This window comes from Phyllostomus hastatus, unplaced genomic scaffold (genome assembly GCF_019186645.2).
Source record: "Phyllostomus hastatus isolate PE091 unplaced genomic scaffold, TTU_PhHast_1.1 phas_contig_477, whole genome shotgun sequence".
Taxonomy (NCBI): Eukaryota; Metazoa; Chordata; class Mammalia; order Chiroptera; family Phyllostomidae; genus Phyllostomus; species Phyllostomus hastatus.
In genome coordinates, this window is record NW_025333889.1 from 4,472,026 (window position 1) to 4,499,610 (window position 27,585).

At 56.8% G+C, this 27,585-nt stretch overlaps 1 protein-coding gene across 3 annotated transcripts; it reads right to left on the minus strand.

Moving 5' to 3' along the window:
* On the minus strand, positions 1–27,429 carry EIF4E2 (eukaryotic translation initiation factor 4E family member 2). 3 transcript variants are annotated; one of them, XM_045845700.1, is made up of 8 exons: positions 27,290–27,429; positions 21,442–21,556; positions 18,874–19,008; positions 14,997–15,101; positions 13,434–13,586; positions 13,207–13,343; positions 6,612–6,689; positions 1–519 (listed from the first exon to the last, which is right to left on the minus strand). In XM_045845700.1, the coding sequence occupies exons 1-7, from the start codon at positions 27,307–27,309 to the stop codon at positions 6,644–6,646; spliced, it is 711 nt and encodes a 236-aa protein (XP_045701656.1). In that variant the 5' UTR covers positions 27,310–27,429; the 3' UTR covers positions 1–519; positions 6,612–6,643. The 3 variants fall into 3 exon arrangements, with proteins under 3 accessions (XP_045701656.1, XP_045701658.1, XP_045701655.1); XM_045845702.1 differs by lacking the exon at positions 6,612–6,689; XM_045845699.1 differs by lacking the exons at positions 1–519; positions 6,612–6,689 and adding an exon at positions 11,259–11,521 and having other exon boundaries at positions 27,290–27,428.
* Between the last annotated feature and the right edge of the window lie 156 nt (positions 27,430–27,585).

The window sequence follows — 27,585 nt, forward strand, 5'->3', positions numbered from 1 at the left end:
TAAACAAAACGTCCCAATAATTTAATGGCAAAGCTAGAAGAGAGCATTTACAGCTACCCCGGGACTCGGCGACACACAGTGCTTCCTGGGCGCACAGGCGTCCCTAACACTGACAGCCCCCAGTCCACAGCTCCGGCGGGCACCCGCGGCCGCAGCGCCTTCGTACAGCAGAGCGGAGCACGGCAGGAGGCCCGGGAGGCGCCCGGGCAGCACGCGGCAAAAGGAAAGGCTGGACCGCCCCCACAGAAACCCACAAGAAAAGTGTGTCTGTTACAGAGTCACGTTTGCCATTCTTCCGCTTTACAAGGTCGGCGCTGCTAGAGGGCGTCTGGCGGGTCCGTCCTCCGGGGACGAGTGCAAAAGGGAGCAGGCCGCTCAGGGACGCCCTTCCGAGGGGGGCAGAGGGAGGGCCAGCCACAGACCCCCGTCCGCTCCGGCAACACACACACAGGAGGGGATCACTGCCAGCCCGTGCACGTTCACAAGGTGATTTTTGTGTTTCGAAAGCTGGAGTTGTCCCTGGAAGAAAGAAAAAAGGGAGAAAACAGCATTCAGTTCACAGGTCATCTGCAGACCACACACACACACACACACACACGGGAGGCCTGCACTCGGCAGCCTGGGGGCCCGCCTGCCCGGGACCCCCCCCCGTCACTGTCCTACTGCCGGCACTGTGGCTGGCCCCCCAAGTCCCTTCAAACACTGCGACTCGACCGTCTGCAATAGCAGAAGATTAGAAACCACCTGAACGCACATCAACAGGGGACTAGTTAACTATTAGTGCGATGGCACAGTCACACAATGGGACACGGCGTAGCTTCAAAAATAAGAGGAAGCTCCCTGCTAATAAGGAAACATCTCCAAGAGAAATCGGTAAGTTAGGGTGCAGAGCGCTGTGTGCACACAGGATGCTACCCTTTGCACAAGCCGGGGTGGGGGAAGAAGGGTCAGAGGTCGCATCTGCTCATAGTACCGGAAGCAGCGCTGCAGGCTCCACGAGCAACCAGCAACGGCAGCTGCCCGGGACGGGGGAGGGGGACAGGGCACAGGCTGCGCGGAGGCTGCCAGGTGGGAGGGAGACCTCTCTCTTTCTTACACACACACACACACACACACACACACACACTTTAAAAACAAACTGAACCACACGACTGTGTTACATACTCATAAAGATCAACCGAACAACCCTGGGCTGCAAACCTACAGCGGCGTAAAAGGGATGTTCCCAGAGGTGAACTCTGGGCGCCCCCCACTTCAGAAACTTAGCTCTAGCTCTCGACAGAGAGGCGTGTGTGCGTGCGTGCCTGTGCGGGATGGACTGTAGGATGCGTCCTGCTGGTCGCCCTCCACTGGGTGCAGACGGGTCTGGCCACCTACCAGCACCCACCCCTGTCCCCACCAGGACCCAGCGACACCTCAGCCGTTCACGCCGCCATCTGAGCCCCGAGATCTAAGGGCTAGAAGGGGCTTTAAAGGTCACCTCATCCACTGCTCTGGCCCAGTGCCTACATCTTCAGTTTGCCTGAAATTCTGAAACGGAAAGTGTCATTAACCTGATCCTGAAGCTGTTATTTCCCTTTAATTTTGATGGAACGTTCTAGAAACTTGGCTTTAGTGACCCTGACTGGGCAGAGGGCAACGGGTCCACAGGAACAGGTGCGTCCAGCCCGGCCAGGCGGCAGCGTCCTCCTGGGGCGGGCCGGGGGCTCTCCTCCACGCCGGGGGCGGGCTGCCAGTGACGGACAGCCCTCCCGCCGCAGAGACAGGCTGCGGTGAGTGTAAGACACGGACTGAGGGGCAGCTGCGGCTGCGGCTGGGGGGGTGGTGACCTCTGCCTGCCCACAGGAGAAACCGACGGTACCCGAAAGCCCGCCTGCGTTTTCTGTAACTGACCTGCGTGCCCAGACAGCTCATTCATCAGTGGCGAGTGGGCGCTCCAATGAGCTAAGGAGCTGCAGGCCCAATGCAAAGGGAACGTAACGGGGTGTGCATCTTTCTTAAAAGGCCTTTCAAAAGGACACACCCTACCGAGACGCCGCCAAGCAGCTGGCAAAGGACAAGGAGCGTGTCTGGCCCTAAGGCAGAGGGAGGCGAGCGGAACTGGGGTGTGTGTGCTCCGTGGAGTCCCTTCGGGGCGGTGCGCTGTCACAGAGTCCGTGGGACAGGGACGCCTCTAAGGACAGAGCGGCGTGAGGGAGGGGCGGCTCGTGCCGTGCCGTGCCATCTCTTTCCCGTCCGTGCCACCTCCACTCCCGCTGGGCGACGGGGTCACAGCAGTCAGTCAGCGGGGAGAAACGAGACAGGCGACGACGACAGGCGGGGGTGCAGGAAGGAGAGCCCGGGGGACGGTCGGCCTCGGAGGGGAGGGAGGGCGGCCCAGGGTCTGGAGCAGCCCGGCCGCCGTCCGGTCCCGGGATGTAAGGAAGAGCCTCCGCGGGACGGACGTCCTCACCACCGGCAGGCGTCCTTTCTGGGGAGGGCTCCCGTCCTGGGCGGGGGCCGGGCCGGGAACAAAGCCCTCCCCCGGCAGGTGAACGGAGGCGCTCTGCACGCTTGTTCTCAGGACTGCCGCCGTCGCTGACCCCCGGAGTCAGAGGGCGGGAGGAGCCCCAACACCCTGACTCAGCCTGTGTGTAACACGGGGGGCCGGGGCTATCAGCTCTTCCTCCAGAGGCTGTCATCGAGGAAGAGCAACAGGGTGGGTGACAGGCTCCTGCAGTGACAGGCTGGTGGCGGTTGGGGGCTTTGGTCCAGCCTTTCTGAAAGAGGAGTGGGCTGAGAACAGCCTGGGGCCGAATTCAGTCTGCGGACCGTGTCCACCTGGACCAGCCGGGAAGCGACCCGCGGTCAAGTCCCTCTCCCAGGCTGCGAGAGGTCGGGAGACGGGGGAAGGACAGGTGGAGGCAGGAAGTGGCAGAGGCACAGGTGACTCTTGTTTTTGTACAAAAAGATGCACTTCTGTTCCTTTAAAAGCACACTAACATTTCAGAAATCCAGAGAGAACTCCCGGAAGCTAGCCCCCCAGCCACCCAGCCAGGCCGGGATGGTGCACAGGCTACCGGACAGGTTCGTACTCTTCTTGATGCAGAAGAGGCTTTGGAACGAGGTGAGGGGAATTTTACACCCTCGCCTGCGAATGTATGCAAAACGAGCTGCCGGGACGGGCCGGCGCCCTGATCTAAAGGGGCTTGCGGACACCGAGGTTCCCACCGTGCCTTCACGCGTCCCAGCAGATGCTTACGTGCCAGGGCACAGGGCACAGAGCCAAGGGACCCGCGCCGCTGCAGGCACCCTCTCTCCCCGGATGACCCTCTGTCTGATCTGTCCTGCCTCAAAGGGACCGCCTTCCTGTCCTTCCAGAGAAACGGACGGGTGCGAACTCGGGGAAGGAGGAGCCAGGGCAGAGTCAGCGCCGGAGGGCGGACGGCGGGGGAGCAGGTGGTCAGCCCCTGAGAGTGCCTCCTGTTCTCACGGAAGCGCGCCCCTGAGCTGGGCGCCCAGGTGACTCTGGGTCGTCGTCGGGGAAAGCTGGGCACCACCGAGGAGGAGCTCTCCCCGAGCACCGGCCCTGCGGGGGGCTCGAGAGTGCAGCCACAGGCAGGCGCAGGCCTGAGTGCCCGCCCTCCCCGGGGGAACGTTCCCCGGCTCTCAGCTGTGAGCGGCCCCTGACTGCTCTGGCTTCCTCCGCGCTCCTTCCCACGCGCCAACCGGAAAGCCCACCTCCTGGGTGCCGTGGGGCCGTTTCCGTGCCCGACTTCCCACTGCGTGGCCACACCAACTTCATTCCCCAAAAGTACAGACCAGCCCAGACGCAGAAGTGACCAGAACCCCCTCCCAGCAGCTAACGGGGGCTTCTAGGGATGCCATGCTGGAAAGGGCGATTCTCACGTATAGTGGGGGCCAAAGGAAGTGGGCCTCCAGTGTTAGCAGCCGTATATAACGGCAAAACATACCCGGTAAACCGAGGGACCGCGTGTGGTTCGACAAGAATGATCTAAATAGCAGTTTTCACTTCATCACAGATCACGGCCTCCTCGGAGGGGGAAACACAGAGAGAGGGCGAGAGGCCGAATGTCAGGGGCGTCTGCAACGGCAGCTCGGGCAACCGGAGGTGCGGCTGCGAGCACCCCCTTGACCTTGAGGTCAAGCCAACACATGAAATAGGAAGGAGGCCTTTTCAGGTCTAACAAGGCAATGGAGTGAGCTGGGTTTTTGTTTGGACTCTAATACTTCCCTCAGACTTCCAAGTCTGCACGTCGAGAAGCACAAGTGACCCCTTCATCTGCCGATAAAAAAGACAGGGTTGGAGGTGGCCCTGGCTGGTGTGGCTCAGTGGACTGAACACCAGCCTGCGAACCAAAAGGTTGCCGGTTCAATTCCCAGTCAGGGCACGTGCCTGGGTTGCAGGTCAGGTCCTCACTTGGGGACGTGTGAGAGGCAACTGATTGATGTCTCTCTTGCACATTGATGTTTCTCTCCCCCTTTCTTCCTTCCCCTCTCTCTAAAAATAAATAAATAAAATCTTAAAAAAGAAAAAGACGGGGAAAGGGGAGAACACAGAGACTACAAAATGGCAATCATGCCAAGATAGGATTTTTCAAAGCAATTCGGTATTTTATCTGGGGGATTTAGTTGTAGCTGAGGGGAGAGGGAATAATTTTAAGTTTTCTCTCATTCTGACTATTCCAGTTTCATTTTAAAGTGTTTTTTTTTCATGAAACCTAAGATGTTATTAATACTACTGACTTCCAAGGTATCATTTTATGTACTTTAAGAAGTAAATATTGCCAATTAAACTATGACAAAAATTTTTATCACCTTTACTATAAGCATTCCAATTATAGGGATATTAAAAGCAAAAAAAATCTTACACATAATTAAATATGGTAATATAATTAAAACAATTCCATTATAGACACAGGCCTCTCGAAATTAAACTTAATGTACTTCAAATACCCACTCTGCAGCCTGAAAATCAATGTATCTAATTGCACAGCTGATGTAATTTCCACCCTTTCTTGATTATTAGCAGCCATCCCAGAATTCCATGTTAACTACAAATGACAGAGAACCCTTTTAAATTTCAACTTTAAAAAATCTAGTAATATCATCTAGCCCACGCCAGCATGGCTCAGTTGGTTGGAGCATCACCCTGTACACCAAAAGGCTGCAGGTTCAATTCCTGGTCAGGGTACATAACTAGGTATGTGGGTTCAGTCCCCAGTTGGGGCGCATATGGGAGGCAACCAATAGATGTTTCTCTCACATCGATGTTTGTCTCTCTCTCCCTCTCTCCTCCTTCCACTCTTTCTAAAATCAATAATCATTTTTAAAAGAGTTTATTTATTTTTGGAGAGGGGAAGGGAAGGAGAGAGGGGGAGAGAAACATCAATGTGTGGTTGCCTCTTATGTACCCCCTGCTGGGACCTGGCCCACAGCTCAGGCATGTGCCCTGACTGGGAATTGAAATGCGACCCTTTGGTTCGCAGGCCCAGGCTCAATCCACTGAGCCACACCAGCCAGGGTCTAAATCAATAAACGTTTAAAACAAAAGAACTTTAAAAATCTAGCACTGTCACCTAAAGTGGAATTTATCGTATGGGAACTAAACCAGTAAAACGAGAGGTGTGCGTGGCACCATCCGTGTGTGCAGAAGAAGCAGCTCTGGGACTGTTGATCCGCACAGTCCCCAGGCCCCTGGCCCCCCGCGCCTGTCCCTGTGCCATCCTCTCGTCCAGCCCACCCGAGGAGTGCAGGTCTCCTTCTCTGGAAAAAGTCTCATTTCCCCGCTGGGAAGGTGAAGTTCTGAGGTGGCTACTACAGCCAACATGTTCTGTTCCACTCGCAGAAATCCCGTTTCTCGGGAACGGTGCGGGGCAGGGGCGGGTGCTGTCCAGCAGGACGCTCCTGGGCCAGTGCACGCAGACGCCTCTCTCCATCCACTCCTCCCACCCAGAAGGAGCAAGCGCTCCCAGGGTCCTCTCTGAAGCAGCGACCCTGGACCCGGCATGCCCTGCACTGGAATGCAGACGCCCCTTCCATGAATGCCCCGGCTGACCCCGCGCCCCTGTCCCGGGGTCTCTCCCTGCTGGCCAACATGCCATGGTGCGGTGGCAGCGTGGCCCGGAGCTCTCTTGTCTCCCACAGAGTCCTGCACCCGCCCCAGGCCTTTCGCTGGGCAGACCCGCCCCTCTGTCCCTGTTCCCTCGCAGCTGACAACCCCCCAGCACACAGGAGACAAGCGCCTCACCTGCCCCACGTTAGTCACAGGACACTGCCAGATGGCTTGCAAATGGCCGCGTCTGGGCCAAAGAAGAGGGACTTGTGGCACATTGATCACCGTGAAAGGCTGGCATTGGAGGAGGCCAGAGACGTGTCAGTCCGCGGACCCTCCCTCCCAAACGAGGAAGGGGAGGCACAGCGAGGCTGAGCAACCTGCCCGGGCGGTCACCAGGAGACACGCGCCCATCAGCCAGAGGAGGGGCTGGAGCCGACTCCGCGTGGGCAGAAGCAAGGCTGGGGGTACCCGGGGAGAGCACGGCCCCTTGGGAGGAGGGGCCCTGTGGCCGAGGGGTGCGTCACGGGGTTACAGAGAACAGACGAGGCCCTACCCTGAGTGTGAGAGACAGAGGGGAGCGTCCGATCAGCGGCCGCTGCTGTTCACCAGGCCATGAAACTCCTCCCAGGCCCTGGCAAACCAGAGACAAAAAAACACAATAGCACATTCAGATCAAAAGCTTTTTAGCAACAAAGAGAAGACACATCACCCCGCACCCCACTTCAGATACCCTCAAGGCCGAGTGCAGCCCACCCGACGCCCGCTGGGAAGCACAGCTGTGAGGTTTCCCACCTGGACTCGCCCTCAGACACGCGGGGAGGGCCAGCGCCTCTCGGGGACAGTTGGCACTTGTCCTGGCTGCTCCGCTGGTGAACTCTGGCCCTCGATCCCTGCTCCCTCGGGGCTTTGTATCCAGCCCTCCCCCAAGTCTACCAGGGAGGCCAATGAGGGCAGAGCTAAGCTCCACCATCCCGGGCAACACCTCCCACTCACCACTCACGGGGCAAAGGGCAGCGGGGGGGGGGGGGTGGGAGGCTGAGACGGTTCTGCCGCCCCAGGCCTCACCTTGAGGGTAGAGGCAGGGGCCCAAGGGCGTCGTGTCTGGAGGTGCAAGGGGGAAACCCCTCTATGTTGCTTTGCTTTCACATTCCCAACCTTCTGACCCTTCAACCTCAGACCCCAAATCTACCCCGGGTTGTTTCTGAGTATACCCATGTCATCATCTTAAAGTTTAAACGGTGTAGGTCACAGCAGTTCACGATCTCCAGGGAATGGGGCTCGCGACAACTTCCACGCTGATGAGCTCATGCAGAGACTGGGGTCAGGGAGGGGTAGGAGTGTGACCGAGGGGCCCGGTCTTACAGGCCGGAGCTCCCCGTCCTTGGTGACTGCCGGCCGAGAGAGACACCAGAATCCTCCGGCACCTGGAGCCCAACTCACCTCAAATTTTGTCAGAGGGACCACAAGAAAATATCCTGGCCACTTTTCTGCTCCATTAGGGACGAAATGTCTGCTAAGTTCCCTGGCAATTATACACATAACGGGTCACTTGGGTCTTCTAAATCTAAAATTCCCTTTCGTGAATCACTCCACCCTTCGTTTAAAGGGGTGACAACATACTGTGTCACTCGCTGCAGGTTTAGGTTACGGCCACTGAAACACACTTTCTTACCAGGGCTCCTTCAGGTAGCTTTTGTTCTTATTTTTAAGCGGGGGAGGGGTGGAGTAAGACCTGGCAGGGCAAACCCACTCTCCAGGGCAACACCGACGCAGTTCCGTCGGTGTTCGCCCGAGTCCGAGCTCCGCCCACCTCTCAGCGCGAGGGGCGGCGCGCAGCCACGGTTTCCTCAGCCGGCGTCACCCAGGCTGCACACATGCACTGACTGGGCTGAGAAGCACAGGCCCGCCCAGCAGGCGCGCCAGTCGGTCGGTTCAGCGTCCGCAGGGAGACGCCTGCCCCATGGCCCGCTCCGGCGAGGAGGGCCGTGCAGGGAGCAGCTCTGTGGGTCCACGTGGGGCGTCGGAGGGTCATTTTGCTCTTCGCCCGAGTTAAGGCAAAGCCAGATCCGACGCTGGGGCGACGACCCAGGAAGCCCCGCCCGTTTCAACAGTGAGCTTGACATTCTGCCTCAGGCCGCTTCAGTGTCCACAGGACACAACACGGTTGTGCTGAAGCTTCGTCTCATCCCCCCTTGTTTCTAGACAGGCCCGCGCTAGTCCCAGCAGAGCAGTTCCGTGCCCGGAACCTGCAGCAGACACACGGGTCTCAGAGACGCCCTCTGCTCTGTTCCAGCACAGAGCGGCCCTCCCTGCTCCTGCACAAGTTCCGTCCCCGTGTCACACCTCAGCGTGCCGAGCCCGGGGAAAGGAAGCCCCTCACACAGGCTCGGTGGGGACAAGGCAGCTGCCCACGGTCACTGGCACAGCCACTCTGAGGTTTGGCTGCGAGCAAATCAATGCGCTGACGCGAGGGAGAACAGCCTAGCTATTTTCCATGTGGTGTCCCAGGCATCTTAGATAATACTAAAACTTGCTTTACTTTCAAAGGTAAAAAAAAAAAAAAAAGTTAAATGTTAAAAAAGTGTCATATGAATGAAGCTTCTAAAAAAAAAAAGGTACTGAGATTAATATAGCCCACAGGGAATTCTGACCAAACTCAAATGACAAGTTAACAGAGTCCTTTGAAGACCACTCTTGTTTCAGCCCACTTACTGGAAAGCCAACTCTGGGAGCAGAGAGCTCATTTTTGTGTGGCCCTGAACTTCCACCCGCCCCCCACCCCCAAGGCCTGGCTCACAGCGCACACTCAGCCGGCCCTCAGCACGCACGGACAAGCTCAGCCTCCTGCTGGCCCGGCTTCCTTTACTTGGACATCAGTAGGGATGGACTTCCTAAGCCAGGCCAGCAGTCACCCCAGTGTGACCCAGTGCCACTGGGCTATGATTTAGCCACAACAGAAGGGAGGGGTGGCCCTGGCCCACAAAGTCTGATGTTTAAGTACAATGAAATCTGGACAAGGTTAAGGAAATTCCCCACGACTTGATCGTTTCTCCTCTAGAATAAAGAAATGAAGAGAAGTCACCTACCCTCAACTCTCTCTGCAGAGGGAGCCGCCAACCTCCCCACCGCGGTGGCCCACTGCATGCAGACGGCCTGTCTTCCCCGCTTCCGTTCCAGGCCAGATGCACAAAGGGATCATGGGACCGTTACCGAGAGGCAGCACAGCAGACAGCACTGCCGTGTGGGCTCTGTGCCCAGTGATACCCCGGTGTGCCCACGATTCTGGGTCGCAAGTCTATGTTAGGAGACTGCTTCTCAAAACTGAGGACACAGCGAGTCACCTCATGCCTACAGGGACCCACACCTAAGGAGCCTCGGCTGCAACGGGCCTCGTTAACAGGAGCCACGCACCTGGGCGAACACTCGGTTGAACAAGCCTCCCGTTTCTCACTGTGACCTGTTCACTCTCCTGGGGCCCACTGCTGGCAACACAAGGGCAGGGGGCAGGGGGCAGGAGGCGGCAGGCAGGCGACCCCTCTGCAGCTGAGCAGCCGGGTGCTGAGCGTGGCAGTGCCTGCTGCTCAGCTCTCCTAGGAACGCAAGCGCAGCAGCAGAAGGCCACAAGCGGTGTGAGGGGGCAGGCTGGAGACACCGAGCGGCTGCAAAAAGGACATTGGAAACTGGACAGACATGCAGCAAGGTGGAGGTCCATCGCATGAGAACCTAGGCCACTCCTGAGGGTCCCCCCACCGTTTCCGGAAAACTGGGGACTGCTCTCCAGACCGCTTATTCCTTCATTTCCTTAGTTCTCAAGTCCCCGGCAGCTGCTGTCCCTTGGCTTAAAGCCATCCCTGCAGGACAGCCATGAGGAAGGGCACGGAGCAGGACAGTTCTGACGTCTGCTCACATGTGGCCAGGACCAGAAGGATCTCAAGGTCAGTTCGGTGCTTTCTGATGAACCCTGGCTCAGGAGGGTGACATCACACTGATCCCTGGACCCGTTGCGGGAGCCAAAATGAAGGCCAGTACACACCACACACCAGTGGAGGAGGCCAGAGGACACAGGCGCTAAGCGGTCCTTGCAAATGCTGAGGTCAGGGAACAGGCACCTCCACGCACCGACACACCTCCCGCTTCCCAGGACTCCAACCGACTGTGCGTGTGCCGCAAAGCGGCCACGACACGAACTGCTCCCGAGGGCAGAGCCCAGGGTGCTGCCCCCAACTGTGTCCTGTGGGATCCCAGGCCACGTGGAGACCAACGGTCTGTCAGGATGGCACTAGCCCGGAGTGGCGCTGCCAATGGAACAGCCACTTTGGAAACCCCCACATCCGCCCACGTCCACCTTCACAGATGCGGTTGGGCAACCTGACCCAGGGTCTGCAGAAACAGTTACTTTTGGTTTAGTCGGTAGCTCCCAAGAAAGCTGCAAGTACCGTGAGACTCGCTGCGATCTGTGCATGCAGGTTAGGGCTGGCGGGCCACACAAGCCAAGCCACGAAGCACGTGAGGGGACGGCACAGGCCGCGGTCAGCGACCCTGAGGAGCAGACTCAGGAGAAAGACAACGTCACCCCAGCCCGGCTCCCGAGGCACAGCCGCCTGGGAGGAGGGAAGGGCTGGGCCCCGGAGGCCCTGCCAGCAGAGCTGGCCCGAAGAGGAGGATGACCGGGCTCTGCAGGGAAAGCGCAAGGGAGAGGCCAGCAGAGAGCTGGTGGCTCGGGCAGCTCTGGCAGCGAGAAACCCCGTCAGCACCAAGCAAGGAAGCTACACACGTACAGACGCACGCAGACGGAAGCAGGACTCTGCCTGCAAGCAAGAGCTGTCTCTGAAGGAAAGGCGAACAAAGCCAGCGAAGCAAAAGCCAAGGACCCCCCTTCCAGCCTTAATGACCTTCCCGCTGGACTCTGCCTCAGAAGCCACTGTGTTCTTGTTCATCAGGGTGGCCAGGTGGAAACTAACATTCAAGTGCCAGAAAGTGGGGTCTCGGGTTGGGTTAGATGTCACCTCATTATGTCAGACCTCAGCGGAGGTGGAACCAAACACCACGCACGGGACACTGTACAGTGGGCTATGGAGGTGAGGCTGCGTTCCCCCGATGGCCCTCACGGAGCAGTCTGCGTCATTCCTGGACGCGGTGACAGTCAGTCTGCAAGGCCACTTCGCTGATGCGCCACAAAGAGCAAGAGCATGAGACAAGCTAGTTTAGCACCGTTTATTAAGTGATCTCAGCTGTCGTTGTAGCTGCTGTGTCAGCCCGTTCTTAAAACACAAAATGCTCTTCCAGTTCCTCTTGTCCGGGACAGAAGGGTCTTCCGGGCAGCACGCCAACAGAACAAGGGGCTCCGATGATGCCAGCTTCAATGATGGTGCCATCCAGACAGGGGAGGGTCAGGGCCCGTTCAACCGCGGCTTCCAGAGGTTTTGAAAGAGGAGCCTCGGGGGGCCCAGCCTGCCTGGCATTCTAGTGGGAGTGCAAAAGGTCGGCTGGTTGGGGGAGGAAAGGGAGGGAGACCGAGGAGAGCAGCATCTGGGTGTCAAGGAGGGTTTTCCGGTCCCTGTGGCTGCGGGGCTGGCGTGCTAGGCGGACCTCTGGATGAAGCAGCGCAGCGGACTGAGGCGGAAGCCCACGGGCTCTCCCAGCCTCTGTAAGGACTTGGAACACATGCCCACAGAAGTCAGGAAGAACTGCCTCAGGGCACGAGAGAGGGAGCCCAGTGGAGGAGGGAGAGCTGAAAAACACCTCCTTCCCTTTCCTATCCCGGGGACAAGCCTGCTCTGGTGGGGGGCCGATCTGGGGGGTGGTGTGGGAACCTGCAACGTAAGAGTCCTAGGAAAGGCAGGTGTGGATACCTCCAGCCTGCACTAAACCTGGCTGGAGGGCGGAAACTATTTCTACCCTCAGAATAACGAACAGGAAAAATCTGCTCAGAGGAAACGATGCTAACACAGGACTGCTCGGTCCGGCGCCCGGGCCGTGGCTGGCTCGTGGCTCCTGGTGGCCGCGATGAGTCACAGCCAGCGGACCAACTCCTGTGGCAGTGTTCTCAGCTAAAAAACAGGCTCTCGGCCAGTTTCGGCTAACACCGCGATCTGTGAATGCACGCGGAAGACTCCCAGAGGGGCTGTCTGCTGACCACCACCACTGGGCGCGTCGCTAGTCTTTAATCAGAACAACGTCATGACGGCATTACGTCTGATGAGGATGACGATGACAGCGATACTAACACTCAGCCCTCTACGTGCAGTCTCCTTCTGAGGACCTTGCGTGACAAAGACCCGGTGAGCCTCCCGACAGCCCTATCAGGTGGAGCAGCATCGGCCCCATTTCACAGGTGGGGAGACGGAGGCCGAGCGGCAGAGCCTTGCCAAAGGCACATGCTGACGCTGGAGCCAAAGGAGAGGGGTTGGACCTACACGTCCTGACTCCTTGCCGGCCGGCTCTCCACCAGCTTTGAGACAGTCCGACAGCCACTCCCCACACCTCCCTCAGAGGGCCTGGCTGCAGGTGAGACTCACTCACTGCCCTGGCTGGGGGCTGCCGTGTGCGGGCGCTGGCTCTAAAGCCCGGAGCCCTCGGCAGAGCACAGAGCCCAGCTCATCTCCCCGAGGTCGCTCGTGCTCCCTGGGGTCCTGCCCTCTCACACACGCTGCTCTGCTCCCCCCAGGACTTCGGCTCCGCACGCCAGGGAATGGAGTCACACTCCTGCTAAGACGTTGATTTCCCAGGACACAGAGACAGACAGAGCTAACAGGTTAAAATGACATGCAAAAGTGGGGGCAGGAGCGGACAGGGAGGACCTTCCTGTTCAGTGAAGTCACCTTAAAAAACGGCAGGAAAAGGAAGAGCCCTTGCCTTTCACTTGAAGAGGGCAGCTAGCCCATGAAAGACAAGCCCGCCGTGGGAGGCGAGCCAGCCCAGACACTGCAGCTGGGGTCCTGCAGGGGGGCGCTCTCTGCTGCGGTGACGTGTGCAGGAGCCGCACCAGCGAAGAGCTGCTGTGAGCGGCCAGAAGCACTAGAGGGGAAGGCTGGTCTGTCCCTTCTCCTAAGTCAGTCCCCTGTGCGGCCACACTCCTCTGGACCCAACTAAGAACCGACTTCTGCTGACCTCAGGGACGTGCCCCCCCAGCCCTCCCCAGCACGTACTTGATGCTGTCGGTGTGGGTTTTGTATTCCATAATGGTGTTGGGAGGTAGGTTAAGCACTCGCCGAAGCGTGTCCCGGATTCGGGCTGTGGTTGCTTGGTCGCTGGCAGTCTTGTTCCATATGGAAATAATGTCCTCCTGCAGGGGGAACACAGGGCTCGTCAAGGCAAGCCGGGGCAGGGGGCGGAGAGGCAGCTCGCACAACCAGACCTGCCCGTGGGGGCTTACCTGGAACCGGACAGAGACCACAGCCCCACAGATCTCCTCCCCAACCATGAACTGTTCCCCCAACATGGCCAGGATGAGGTTCTCCCAGCAACGGGACGCCAAGCCCTTCCGTAGCCGAATAATCCACTTGCCACCATTTTTATTTGCATCATCCTGTAAAAAGACAGAAAGCAAAAAGTTCAAATAGTTTCACAGCTCTTTTGTCTTTGGCGTGATCCCTCAGAGGTCTTGTCACTTTCCAGTTATTCAACTTTATAGAACAAATGGTGGTAGGGAGAGGACAGAAAGAAAAGCAAGGTAGGGGTCCTGATACAAGTCAGTTCAAACAATGGCTCAACGGACACTTTAAAAAGGACCCTCTTTTTTGCAACTAGGAATCGAAATGATGTCCGATTCCAAACACACGATTCCTCACTTCGTGTGCCACGAAGTGTGCCAGTGTCCCCATGTCACACATACGCAGACAGGAAGCCAGTCTCTCCCAGACCCAGTCCAGCTGAGGAGGCAGACGAGAACATTAACTGCAGCGGTACGGTCTGACGAGCGCTGCTGCATCAGAGACCTGCACATCGAGTCCAAGAGCGAGACCGTCAGGAACACTCAAGAGGGTCCTGGCTGGTACAGCTCAGTGGACTGAGCTCGGGCTGCGAACCGTAGGGTCGCTGGTTCGATTCCCAGTCAGGGCACATGCCTGGGTTGCGGGCCAGGTCCCCATTCGGGGGTGCACGAGAGGCAACCACACATTGATGTTTCTCTCCCTCTCTCCTTCTCTCCCCCTTTCTCTAAAAATAAATAAAATCTAAAGAATACCATATTCTTGGGGGAAAAAAAAAAGAAACACTTAGGAGGAAGCATTTAAGCAGCTGGGCCCCCAGGGCCCAGGAGCTGGCTGGGCAGAGCAGGTGGAGGGCCTACAGGCTCCGGGAGGAACGTGTCCAGGCGCAGACGCTGCCCGCGTGCAGGGCCGGGGGACGGGGGACAGGGGACAGGGTGACTTAGAGAGGACGGGAGATGGGCTGAAGGCCAACCGGCTGCAAGAGCACGTGAGCAACGGAGCGCTGCACGGCATTTTAAATTCTGGCCGGGGCGGGGGATGGAGGTGGCGTGTGGGGTGAGACATTTGTCTTCTAGAAAAACGCCACAGCACCAAATTCGAGGTGGGTTTCAGCAAAGCAAAGATCACAAAGCTCAGCTCTGGGTCTCCCGTTACTGCCTAAAGCTTATTTTTTACCCACTTCAACTGTAACTATGCCGTGGTAATACAATTCCCACACTGCCAGTTCCACAGGAACAAGGGTAATTGAGGAAAACCACCCCGGAATGCCATCACAACACCCTTTCGGTGACACAACGACCTTCCAGACCACCCAGCATCCCCCCCAACAAGCGATGGCACTGTATCTTTTCCTGGGGTCCCAGTCCTCGGAGGTGGCTAACAGTGATGCAATTTTGAGAGAAGACTTTAAAATACTTTAAACCTCGGCTAGGCTAAAAAAACAAAACAAAAACCCCAAACGAAAATCGACTTGCTCATAACAGCAGCGCGAGGCCCCCAGTCCTCACCTCCCACATGGGTTTGATTCCCTCTTTGAAGAGATGGAAGTCGCTGTGGCCGGTCAGGTCCCCGGGACGCACCATGTGGCTGTAAAACCTCCAGAACTGCTCCACCTGTGAGGAGAAGGCCCACAGAAGGGACACAGAAGACGTGACTGCCTTTTCTCTGAATGCATGGAAGCAAGCCTTACGTGAGAGAAAGGCGTAAACACGGAGGACATGCTGTTTCAGGCTATGCTTCTGACTGAAGGGTACATTTTCATTTCGAGGCTTGTGGGGGAGGCTGGGCATGTTGGATAAAAGCACAGGGTAAGCTGGATGAAAGAAAAACGTAATGTTGTTGACCAAGAACACCCCTTCTGGGCGAGAAATGCCAGCCTCAGCCAGGGCCTCCGCTGGCAGAGTTGACCCGTTGCCACCCATGACCTGGGGGTCATGTTCCATGTTGCGTGGGGACCTTGTTCCACGCAACGGAAACCCGTCCTCTGGAGCACAGACTGTTCTCTCAAACCCAGCATCAGCGACAGGGGGACGCACTTCAGCCCTGTTCAGTTACCGCGCCGGGTGACAGGACCAACCACGGTCCCCCTGCCGAGGCCAGGACAGTCCGGAGGCAAGCGGGGCTCAGCCTCTCACGCTCAGGGCCGGAGTCCCTCCTCACTCACTCCCACGCCCGCTGGCGTCAGCGCTCTCTCGTTTCAGTTTCGGGTGCACAACACAGCGGTCAGTCCCACCCCTCACAAAGTGACCCCCGGTGGTCCCAGCACCCACTGGGTACCGACATAGTTGCTACAATGTGAGTGGCCGACCATACAACAGTCAGTGTCCCTGTGCTGTCCTGGCCGCTCCCACGACTGATCCTTCACCTGTTCCAGCCGGTCCTCGCCCTGCACCCGCGCCGGCAGTCACCAGCCTGTCCCGAGGAGGCCCCTGTCACGCTGGGACATTGGTGGGGCTCCCTGCCCCTCCCCCACGGCCCCTCGGGGAAGCAGACATACTTCTCTGTCGGGTGCAGCCACTCCCGTTCCCCAGCAGGGGCCGAGAGGAGAGGCTGCTTCCTGGTTCCTCTGCGATCCCTCTGTGATGCACCTACTAAGTGCTGGCCAGGGAAGGGGCACATTTTAGGAGGGAAGGAGAAATGTGGACCGGTCTGGAGAGGAGGAGGTCCAGGCCGTGTCTCTAGACCTGGACGGCAACCGAGGAGAAGGGGACCGTCTGCTGCGTGGAACCGAGGCCCCTGCGGCTCCTCTGCGGGACGAGACCCCGGGCAGCGCCTCCTGTGCCAGACGAGCCAGGGACGAATGCCGTCGGCAGCGCCCGTCTCGGCCACTGCGGTGAGCGCCTGCCAAAGGCGACCGTGGACGGCGAGCGGTCATGCGTGCACAACGGGCGGCCCCCTTCCCTGCCTAAACAGAGCAGGAAGGAGGGCAGCGAGCCCAGGCCCCGCGGCTCCCTGCGGCGAGGGACGGGGGAGGGCTGAGGGTGGGGTGGGGGGGCGCGCCCAGGCCGGACCGCGCACTCTCACGGTCCCGATCTCGTTACATCAGAGCCGTGGCGGGTGGGGCACGCATCTCAAAAACACGACCTCACTTTGAAAGACTTTCCCCCTTCTCTTCAGGCAGTTTTGGTTTCTGAAACTCTTAGTTGAAAAAAGAAAAACAAGGTGTTCAGACTCCGCGAAGGGGGTGCAGGCAGAGGGGAGAACACAGTGCCCGAGGCCGCACCCATGCAGTCGGGCACCCGGGACCCCCGAGCCCAGTGCTCTTCCCACGTTAAACCCCTGCCTCCTGAGTCACCTGGTTTCAAGAACGTCTACACGCCCTAAGTACTAGGGTTAAGGACACACGGGAAATACCGCTTTGGATTCACTAAAGGGTTTCACAACGTAATTACTTCCCTGTGAGGAATTCAACACTGGGAGGCACCTCTCACTGCCCTGAATTACGCGGCAGTGGACTTGAACACTGCCCCCCATCAGTGGGTACGAGAGAAGAATTAACCCAAGACGGCGCTAACGATAAGGTCTATTCAACTCGACACATGTGCCAAAGGAAACAGACACCCTCCTTTCCCAAGGCGGGTCAACTACGCTTTCCTGGAGAGAGGAAGAAAACGGCGGGGAGGATCTGTGGCCCCCACAGGGGGCACCAGGAGGACCCCGAGTGGAGAGGGCCCTCTCCAGCGCAGCGTCTTCTCCGACCCTCGTGTGCTCCGCCAGCTGTGCGCAGCCCGAGGCCGCCCTTGCACGGTGACGGCCGGCACGCCCGCACACCAGGTTCGGAAGCGCCAGGAGCGGAGCTGGCCCTGGAACATCACCGCAGGTGTGACTGCCCAGGCCACTCAGAAAAACAGGGCGTGGGAGCGGCCCCGCAGCTGTCCCCGCCAGCACTGCTGTCTCCCGGGTCCGGCATCCCCGGCCAGGTCCTGCTTCCCTAAGCGCAAGATCTTGGTTCATTCTAGAACCCCACCTGTGCCCTGAATTCACTCACCACACACTTCTTGAACCAAATGTGTTCTAGTGCACAAGCTGTCTTTAATTTTCCAAAAGAGCCTGCGTTTACCAGTGACGAGGGAGCACGTATCTCCCCTCCCAGTAATAACATAAACTAACGACCAGTTCTGTCCAACAGTAAATGGGTAAGTAAACAGAGCTTGTCTGGCAAGCACCCTCTGAAGAACTGGCACCTCTCATCTAGCGCCCGGGTGCACTGGAGGAGGGCAAGGGTTCTGCAACCTGGCCCTCACGGCTGGCCCACCCGGGTTCCCACACCGGTCCCCCCACCTAGCCAAGGAAATTACGGCTGCTTGAGACCTGGGAGCAGACACTTAGCCCAAGTCTCACGTTCTCATCTGTAAGATCTCGGCAACATCCCTTACCTCGCAGGGTTATCCCAACGCTTAAAGGAAGTTACAGACTGGCTATTACTGTGTCCTTCCTCTTCACCATTTCGCTTGAACACTTAGTGACTACCAGGTTCCTCTTCTGTGTCTGCATTTTAACAGGGCAGATACCCCAATAATTTCAAGAAAGTAACGAACCCCCAACTGGACCCTGCCCAGAGATGGAAGGTGCGGCACACGGGAAGTACACGTAAGCCGCAGACAGCCTCCCGGGGAGCACAGATCTGGCACCTGCCTGCGCGGGAGACGGGACAGCGCTGGGCTCCCTGCACGGCAGGGCCCACGGGAACGATGACTACGAGATTTCATTTGCTTTCTGAAGACGGAAGGGAAGGTGCTACTCTACACACACACCACTAACAGACCCAAAACCCTGGCAGGAGCTTATATGAAACTCAAAAGAATCGCCCTGACTGGTGTGGCTCAGTAGACTGGGCATTGTCCTGCAAGCTGAAAGGTCACCAGTTCGATTCCCAGTCAGGGCACATGCCTGCGTTGCCCGCCATGTCCCCGGTTGGGGGCCTGTGACAGGCAACCGATAGATGTTTCTCTCACACATTGATGTTTCTCTCCCTCTCTTTCTCTTCCCTCCCCTCGACAAATAAATGAAATCTTAGAAAAATATATTTTAAAAAATACAGAAGAATCTTTTGAAGTTTAGTGTTGACTTAACCATCAAGACTTGTGAGTATATCACGTACTACAAAATTTTGTACCTCCCCTACCCCAGAGACTGCACATAGTCAGGACTCAACAAGGATCTACTTAATCAAACCTGCATTTTCGTGTGGTCCCCTTCGGATCAATCCCACAATTCACATACTATACACCCATATGGCTACCTACGGGTGTAGAATGGGAAACCCAAGAACAACCACATCTGACCTGAGAGAGAAGGAAACCAGAACCCCGGAGAGGTTGTTGGGAGGGCAAGGAAACACAGCGGCACAGGCGTGAATGCGCCACAGGCTCACTGAGCACTCACAGAGGCAAAGGTGCCGATCTGTTTGATGTTCTGCTCGTAGCTCTGCGAGCTGGTGGGCCGGCCAGGCGTCCTCCTGGAGTACCAGAACGTGTAGTTGTACTGCAGGGGGTGCTCTGCTGGTCCGGGGACAACAGCCTGCGAATTAAAGGAGGTGCGTTAGAATGGGCCGTTCTCCACATGCTCTGGGACGGAGAAGACGTATTCTGGCATCACCCCGTACCACCCCCCCCAATTTACTACCTGCAATGTGCCCAAGAGCCTGCTCACACAGTAAACTGCTGTAGCCGTTAACTGATTCTAAGTTCCTGTACCATTTTATCTCTGTTCTGATGGCTTCTGTAACTTGCTCCTTCCTAAGTGTTTGTGCGTGTACCTTATCTCAGCAGAGTCCCAGGTCCAGCACCCCTCCTCTGTGACCCTCTCTCACTTACTGGCTACTCGTCTGACAAGTGGGGTAAATAATAATCGTCTCGTAGAGGCGCTGAGAGGACCAAACACATGAACAGACACGAAGCGCTGAGCACAGTGGCCGGCACAGAGGTGGCACTCAGTAAACGGCAGCTACTGTTGTCATCACCACCACTAAACATTATCACCCTGATCCACAGTTTCACTCACCTCTGTGTCCCCTTAGCACCTAAAATGCTTGTATCTATAGGATATTCCATATTGAGGTCCTTTTAAAGACTATTTATTTTTAGAGAGGGGGAAGGGAGGGAGGAAGAGAGGGAGAGAACCATGACTATGTCATTGCCTGTCACGCACCCCCCCACTGAGCACCTGGCCTGCAACCCAGGCACGTGCCCTGACTGGGAATCGAACTGGTGACCGTTTGGTTTGCAGGCCAGCACTCAATCCACTGAGCCACACAAGCCAGGGCTCAATATTACTGAATAAAGCAATAACGATTGCTTTGATTTAAAAAAAACAAAAAACAACTCACCTGAGGACATGCTGATTTGATTTTGTTTTTTTCAGGAAGAAGGAAAGGGAGGAAGAGAAAAACCAAATGGTTGGTTTGCACCCCAACTGGGGACCAAACTTGTAACTGAGGCATGGGCCCTGATCCAGAAATGAACCTGCAATCTTTTGGGGTGCAGGAGTATCAAACCTGCAGCCCACGGGCCGCCCAGGATAGCTGTGAATGCAGCCCAAAATCGCAAATATACTTAAAACATTATGGGATTTTCTTTGTGATTATGTGTCACAATGTACTTAATGTGTGGCCCAAGACAACTCTTCTTCCAGTGTGGCCCAGAGATGCCAAAAGGGTGGACACCCCTGGTTAGGCGATGACGCTCCAACCAAGACACATAGGTCAGGGCTGCTTTGATTCTTCAAGAAGCTGAGCCATCTATCCAATTCTCCAAATTGTCCCTTTTCCAAGTCACTAATTTCAAGGGATGTGCAGGATCCAAAATGCTCAGCAGCAGCTTATGAGGCAAATAACAGCCGTGCTAACCCCACGGTTATCCCCTCGACCTCAGGCCCGGAGAGCGCTGGAAAGCGAGGCAGCACCTCAAGGTCCTGTGCTCAGGGAGGAGCTCCGATGTCGGGAGCCGCCCCGCCTGGTTTCAGGAGCTGGAACCCCCATGGCTAAGGCTGAGTGAGCCACTTTCGGACCATAAGCCGCTAGGAGACAAAGCTTCTCTTCCTGGCAGGGGCACCACCTCTGCTCCCTTTACTTCACCCTGCCTAGCCCCTAGTGCATGATTGGTTAGCCAATGACGGGTAAGATTCCTCAAGGGAGGGACAACCTAAGACAGGCACGGTCATGGGGGGGGTCCCCCCAGGGAAGGACTTGGGGGCTACGGAAAAGGGGTGATGGACCCTCGCCCCTTGGCTTTGACACAGCCTGAGTCCTCATTCTGCCAGCGAGAAGTCACCTAATTTCTTGGCTGCCTTACTTCCCCTGCCTGACTTAAGCTTGAAACAATGTTGGAGTTGGGTGCAGCCCTGTGCTAGAAAGGGCGGGTCCTCTGGGGGCAATGAGGCCTAAGAAAGAATGCATAAATCCTGTGAAACCTGCTTTGCTAAGAATGCTCTCAGTTTTCTGATAAGGGTTCGAGCAGGAAATGAGTTTGTTTCCCAAAGTTTTGTAGCCCCTCAGCCCACAGACCCTGACTCTGAATAAGCCCTCACAGTTCCTTGTATGTTGTCTATTGTTTGATCCTTACTGCCTGACAATGACTGATGAGCTTTACCTGTATTCCTGTGCAAATGAACCCAATAAAAGCCCATCAAGGAAAAGGCTCCTGGCCCTTCTCCTTTGAGAGATCGGCCACCTTTCCTCCCCAAGCAGACCATGTCATGGTAGACTCATCCATGAGTCTTACTCTCATCCACGGTGGCCAGGAAGTGGGGTGGGCGCCCTGCGGGCAGAGCACCCCCACACTCTGAGTCCCGGAATGTACTCTGGTGGCTCTACAATCTTTTTGTGAGAACAGAATCGGCTACTACACAACAGTGTGCAATCACGTTAATCTGGACTCTTCCAGAGACACGAGCTCCATGAGACAGCCAAGCCTGAGTCCCAAGGCCAGTACCTCTGCGCAGCACGAAACTCACCTTCCTCTTGCTGCTGCTCTGACCTTTGTCTCGTTCCGTTTTTTCCTTCTCACCATCTTTCTGTGTGCTGTTTTCTTCATTCTGGTCATGGTCCCCACTGTCATCGTCTTTCAATCTATGCAGAGAGGCAAAACAATGTTATCTCGTGACTGAACTGACTCCTGCTTACCTCACAGGGCTACCGGGTCAAACGCGCTACCATGTGACCAGCCCGAAGTCACTCAAAACATGGCCCTGAAACCAGAGGAGGGCCAGGGGCGCAAGGGTCAATGCGGAGGGTCACACAAAAATGAAACGCCCATCGGCTAATGTGTGGATTCCAGCGAGTGTCATCTTCCAGTTTCCTAACAGGCTGCACGAAGAAGCAAGAGGCGAACATTTCAGCCCTGGCTGGTGCGGTTCTGTGGACTGAGCGCCGGCCCGAGAACCGAATGGGCGCGGGCTCGATTCCAGCCAGAGCGCGTGCCTGGGTTGCGGGCTGGGTCCCCAGCTGGGGGCGTGAGAGAGGTGACGGATCTATGACTCTCTCCCTCGCTTCCTCGCTTCCCATCTCTCTAAAAATAAACAAGTAAAAACTTTTTTAAAAGAGGTAAACAGTTTAGAGATTGTTTTTTAGTTCAAAAATAAGGAGTCGATAATCAGAAGAGTTTCCGGATTAAGTAACTGCTTTGGCATCTCAAATGAAGCGTAAAAACTTACTATCCTTCCTGCCACGTCCTCTAACCTCCTCTCCTATTTGGCCCCACTGCTCCTGCCTCAGTTCCGGCCTGCTTCCCACCACCTCCATTAGCACAGTAAGTCCCCAGCACAGATCGCCTCTGCCCTCTGTCCGTCCTCCACACAGCCACCAGCACGGGCTTTCCAAACGCAGACTGACCACGTAACGCCCACGCTCAACACTGCACTGTCGCTCTGACCGGGTTGCTCGGTTGCTGGGAGGACCGTCCTGCACACCAGAAGGCTGCGGGTCAGATTCCCGATCAGGGCACGTACCTAAGTTGCGGATTCGATCCCCGGTTGGGGTGTGTACCGGAGGCAACCAATCGATGTTTCTCTCTCATGTCAGTGTCTCTGTCTCTCCCTTCCTCTCTCTCTAAAATCAATAAACATATCCTCGGGTGAGGATTAAAAAAAAAAAAAGGCTAAAAAGCCCCCAAACTCTCAACTGTTCCTTTCCTTTTGATACCCACCCTGCAGGATAAAATACAACGAAAGGTAAGATACTCTGGAACCTGACTCCTGCCTATTGGAACGCCCCCACCCCCCACAGCAATCTATATTCCCATGTCTGTGCTACGAACACTGCCCCTCAGCCTCCGGCGCCACTCCTCCCACGGCCTCCCACACCCGTTTTTCCTGGACGGAGGGATCCCCTAGAGCAGTGTCTTTGAATCTTTGTATCTCCGACACCTAGGACAGGAAGATGCTGCATCAGTGGTAAGTGGGGGGAAAATGCCTGAAAGAAGAAATGAATGTCTTCTTGCCTTGTAAGTACAGTCAAGTGCACTTCAGGTGCTCCTTTTTCGGAGCAGTGAAACCACCCTACAGCTTTCAGGTACACCTACGGTTCACTAGATTCAGACAGAAAGACAAACAGAAGGTGATCTGATAAGAATACTGTTTAGAACTGGACCATTAACTTATCAAGGATATTCTTTGAAATCACCTTCCTGGCCCTAAGAACTACCTAGTCGGATGGAATTAGGTAATTCTCAAGGAAAGCACTAGAAATGCTCAGATTACAGTTCAGATGTTGCTCTACGCAGAAACAGAACCCTGCTGTTAGGCACGTTCCTTTACTCTTCTGGCCCGTGAACCCTTGCTGCCTAGCATGTAGACAAGCACTCAGTCAGTGCCAGAATTCTTGGGCCAGCCCTGTGACGGGGTCCCTGCCCCGCCCACTTCACAGGCCCAGCCACAGGATATATACACAGGTGGTCACGCACTGTGCTGTTCACGTCCCCACCCCCACCCCCAGACAAGACATGACTGTGACAGGCATCTGACCAAAGGACGGTCTGCCCTGGCCAACACCTACACTTCAGGGCCTCGTTCAAAGTTACGAGGAGATTCCTTTCAGTTTTCCATCCAAAAGGTGAACCACCACACAGAGCCAGAGCTGGAGCAGGCACGTGGGTGCCACACCAGAAAAGCCACGAAGGAACACAGACAGTGGGCGGGAGCCGAGGGAGCCAGCTGGGGAAGGGGTGGGACAGACAGCAGAGAACGCCGGGGCAAGGCCGGCTGGGTCTGCAAGGCCGCTGTCTCACTGGCTTGGCCGGGCCTCCCCGGGCTGCTGGGAGACCTGATCTGTGCCTGTGCCCCTTCCCCCTGTGCCACGTGGGTTGGTTCGGTTCCCTTTCCATAAGGAGCCTGTCTAGCACCCAAGTGCCAGGACACTTGCTGAGCACCTACTGTCAGTATCAGACACTACGAGTGCCTGTCCCCAAGGGCCTGACGCAGGACATGCACTCGGGTGCTGCACGGTACGGAGGCCCAGCTCTCCTTGCGCCCGCCAACACCATCTCCCGCCTGGTCCCGCACGCTCCGCCGACCGCAGTGCGCAACCTGTGCGCAGCTCCCCGACCTCCCCCCGTTGTGGGGTCTCTTCTCGGACAGCCCTCTTTCCCTTCTTCAAGTGTCCTTCAGAGCTGTGACTGAGGGCCGCTTTCTCTTGGAAACATTCCCTAATCTCTCCCTAGGCTGGGCCGAGCCCCACCCTCCTGGACCGCCCCAAATAAATGCTTGTGCTCGTCCCGGCTCCGCTGGCACGGCCAGTTTTCTTGTCTCCCGACTGAGAACGTGTCGTGGGTTTTTCTACTGCTCACGCGAGAGACAGCTCTCCTCCTTAGGGCATATGCCAGGGACACAGGCCATTTCTCTCCCTCTCTCCTCAGCCCCGACCCCCCACCCCCCACTATACCCTCTGGGTGCCCTTCCCCGGGGTCTTGGTTGAAGAGGGGCAGTCACCCAGCCTCCCTCCTTGTGCTATTCCACACAGAGCAGGGACGTCCTTTCTTTTTAGTGGTTTTGCTGCTAATCACTACTAGAAAAGAAAAAAATAACAAAAATTATGTCGCAAAGAAACAAAACTGCACCATACTTTCCGACCCCCTTCTAAGACAGTAACTGGAAACCCTAATGACCTTCACCTTGTGCAGTCATTTCTTGAGCGTGGAGCTAACCAACCCCCCTACCCTCTTAGCCACGCTGAAGGCAAATTACTTGCACCTATTCCCAGTGTGAAGCTCGGTTTGAGCCAAAATACAACCCGGAAGGAAAAAGCAGGGCTCCCTAGACTCAGGTGGCCCATTAGATTCTCTGAAGCTGTCCCGACAGAGTGGCTCCTAATCAGCGCACCAAGCTTCTGCCCAGGTGTGTCCTCATACTTCCTGACTAGACAGATTCCTTGTGGGTAAGAACTTAGTCTAATTCATCTTTCTACGTCTAGCCTCAGACATTGGGAGAAAAAAATACATGCTTAGTGAACAGATCTCTAAAATCAACGCAATACACAGCAGAATAAGATGAGAGCCAAACAAGGGGTTCAGATGATAGTTAGGAATGAGCCGAAAGCTAACGAAGACGGAGGGACAAAATCAAGTTTGGCATCTAGACCTGAAAACCTAGCTTCTCCGTGTTGGGGCTGCAGCGCAGGGGAAAGGACCGGAGGGTTTTCACATGGACGGGATCAATGGCAGGGGCAGCTGACACCCTGACCGACGAAGGGGCAGGATGCAATCACGGTCTGCAGTTACACCTGCGGAAGTGGAGCCCACACAGTGGAGGAGGCTCGAGTTCTTCACCAATCGGAGCCCACCTGATCAGACTACAGCACTCAACTCCGGGCACGGGCTTTTAGGGTCCTGGCAAACCGAGCCGAGCCCTTAAGAACCACTGGTGCAGGGTGCAGACGCCAAGCATGTCACAGTGGTGTGGGACTGCAGACTTTCTGCATGAGAAACTAAAACAACAGAAAAACTAGGGGTAGGAATGCTGTCTTCAACTGCTAATTTCAAAGTAAAGAAAGCTGTTTTTTTTTTTTTTCTGCATAGCTGGAAGATGGACGTTACAAAACTCTGGCTCTGTATAAGGAATAGTTAATAATTAGAACCAATTATAAATGACCCAGGTCAATTTTTGTCAAGAGGTGCTTGAAGCAAGGTTAAACAACAAACCTGGGTTTGAATCCCACCACTTGGTCCTTCCTGCTGTTGGGGGCAAGCTACTGAGGCTCAGAGCACCTCATTTTCCTTACCTGTGAAAGGAGGCAACGAGAGCCCCTTTGCAGGATCGTTAGTACTAGAAATTATACATGAGCCCCGGCTGGTGTGGCTCAGCCGACTGAAAGCCAGTCTGCGAACCAGACGGTCACGGGTTTGATTCCCTGTCAGGGCACATGCCTGGGTTGCAGGCCAGGTCCACAGTCCAGGGTGCGTGAGAGGCAGCAGATTGATTTTTCTCTGCCTCTCTTTCTCTTTCCCTTCACCTCTCTCTAAAAATAATTAAAAAAAAAAAAGACTATATGAAAAGTATCTAGACAGCTGCCCTTGGAAGCCATTATTGCCATTCCTAAGTTAGCTTACTGCAGACCTCCAAATGATTCAGGTAGGACTGGGCCAGATGGCCCACAAAGTGTCCTAAGATAGAATTTGGATTTGTTCAGTTTAGTGGAGGAAGGGGTGAAGGCCTGGCAGGCAGCTCCACTGAGGCAGGACTTCGGTCTGGCGCTGGGCGCTGCGGGGTTTGCGATGCGGAGGGGTCGGTGCAGGGCGCTGCAGGCGACTGCTGGGAGGCTGCGGGAGCACTGGGACCCAGGACCTCCGAATGTGCACGCCAGCGCTCACCGCACTGGGAAACACCTAACGACCCATGAGCAGCAGTAGTTCACAACCTGAACTAAGTCATTCCACTTTACATTCATACAACACTCTAGCGATTTACGCATTAAGCCAGGCTGCACGTGATGGGACCCTTATAACGCCCCTACAGGACAGCAGAGCACGGAGGCGGCTCGGGTAACGATGGCTCAGAGACTGGGCAACTTTTCTGCTGTCGGACAGATTTACTAGACTCCTAGAAGACAGCTAAGACAGAATCTACCTCGAGATAACAATCGCTGGGGGGGAATGCGCGAGATTACTCCGCATTCCCTTTCTGCATCTCCAAACTGTTGCTGGAACTAGGACTCGGGGTACCTAGGAAAGTCCGGGACGGGGCCACGACAAGTGCCCCGCCGGGCCAGAAGCGAGCAGCGCCCGGAGTGTGTCGGAAGGGAAAAGGAGGGGGAGGAGAAAGGAAATAGGAAGGAGTCTCAGGAAGACGGGGAGAACTCCGTCCAGCAGAGCGGCTGCCGGCCGCATTACCTCACTGCGGCTTCACAACTCTACGACCTGGGCCCTTTACCGTCCCCACTGTGCGGGTGGGAACACAGATCGGCGAGGAGAGGTGACCAGCGCAGGCCAGAATGAGCGTGTGGGGAAGCCGGTTTCAGAAATTCAGAAGCGGCCAGGCTGCGGAGACACCCCAAGCCCTCCACGCCGCCGGCGCACCCCGCGCCCGCCGGGGCGGGCCGTCCGCAAATCTCCTTCCGGGCGGCACAACCACCCCTCTCCCGGCCCCTGCGGTTCGCCCTCGGCCCGGGCTGCCCTGGGGTCCCCGGGACGCTTGCACCCCGCTTCCCCAGCTCCCTCCTCCCAGCCGGCCGCCCGGGCCGGGTCCGGCCCGCAGCCCGAGCCGGGGACGGAGGCCAGCGCCGCGGAGTTGGCGCCGCCGCCGGCCGCGACGAGGGCGGGCGCGGGGAACGGTTGGGGGAAGGGGCCCCTGGAGGCGGCCGCACGCCACTCACGCGTCGAACTTGTTGTTCATCCTCTCGCCGTCGCCACTGCCTCAGGAGTGATTTCCGCTTCGCCCGGTCCCTCCGCCTAGGGCCCGGCCACTTCCGGTTGCGCGGGGCTCGGCGGAACGTAGGCGCGCGGGCCTGGTGGGGGGCGGATATCCCGGGACGCCCGCCCAGGGCGGCTGCGCCGAGGCGCTCGGGCTTGCGGGCCGCGGGGGCCGCGGGGGCCGCTGGCGTCGGGTCCGTCCCAGTCCGCGGCCGACGGGCCGCCGGGGCGCCCGCCCTGCGCCTCCAAGGAATCACTC

Bases quoted from the DNA above. Each gene is read 5' to 3' on its own strand.
- EIF4E2 (XM_045845699.1), bottom strand. From the start codon at position 27,309: ATGAACAACAAGTTCGACGC. The intron at 15,102-18,873 runs GTGAGTGCTCAG...TTCTCCTCACAG, and splicing joins AGATCGGCACCTTTGCCTCT to GTGGAGCAGTTCTGGAGGTT. The intron at 13,344-13,433 runs GTAAGCCCCCAC...TTCCCCCTGCAG, and splicing joins TGGTCTCTGTCCGGTTCCAG to GAGGACATTATTTCCATATG.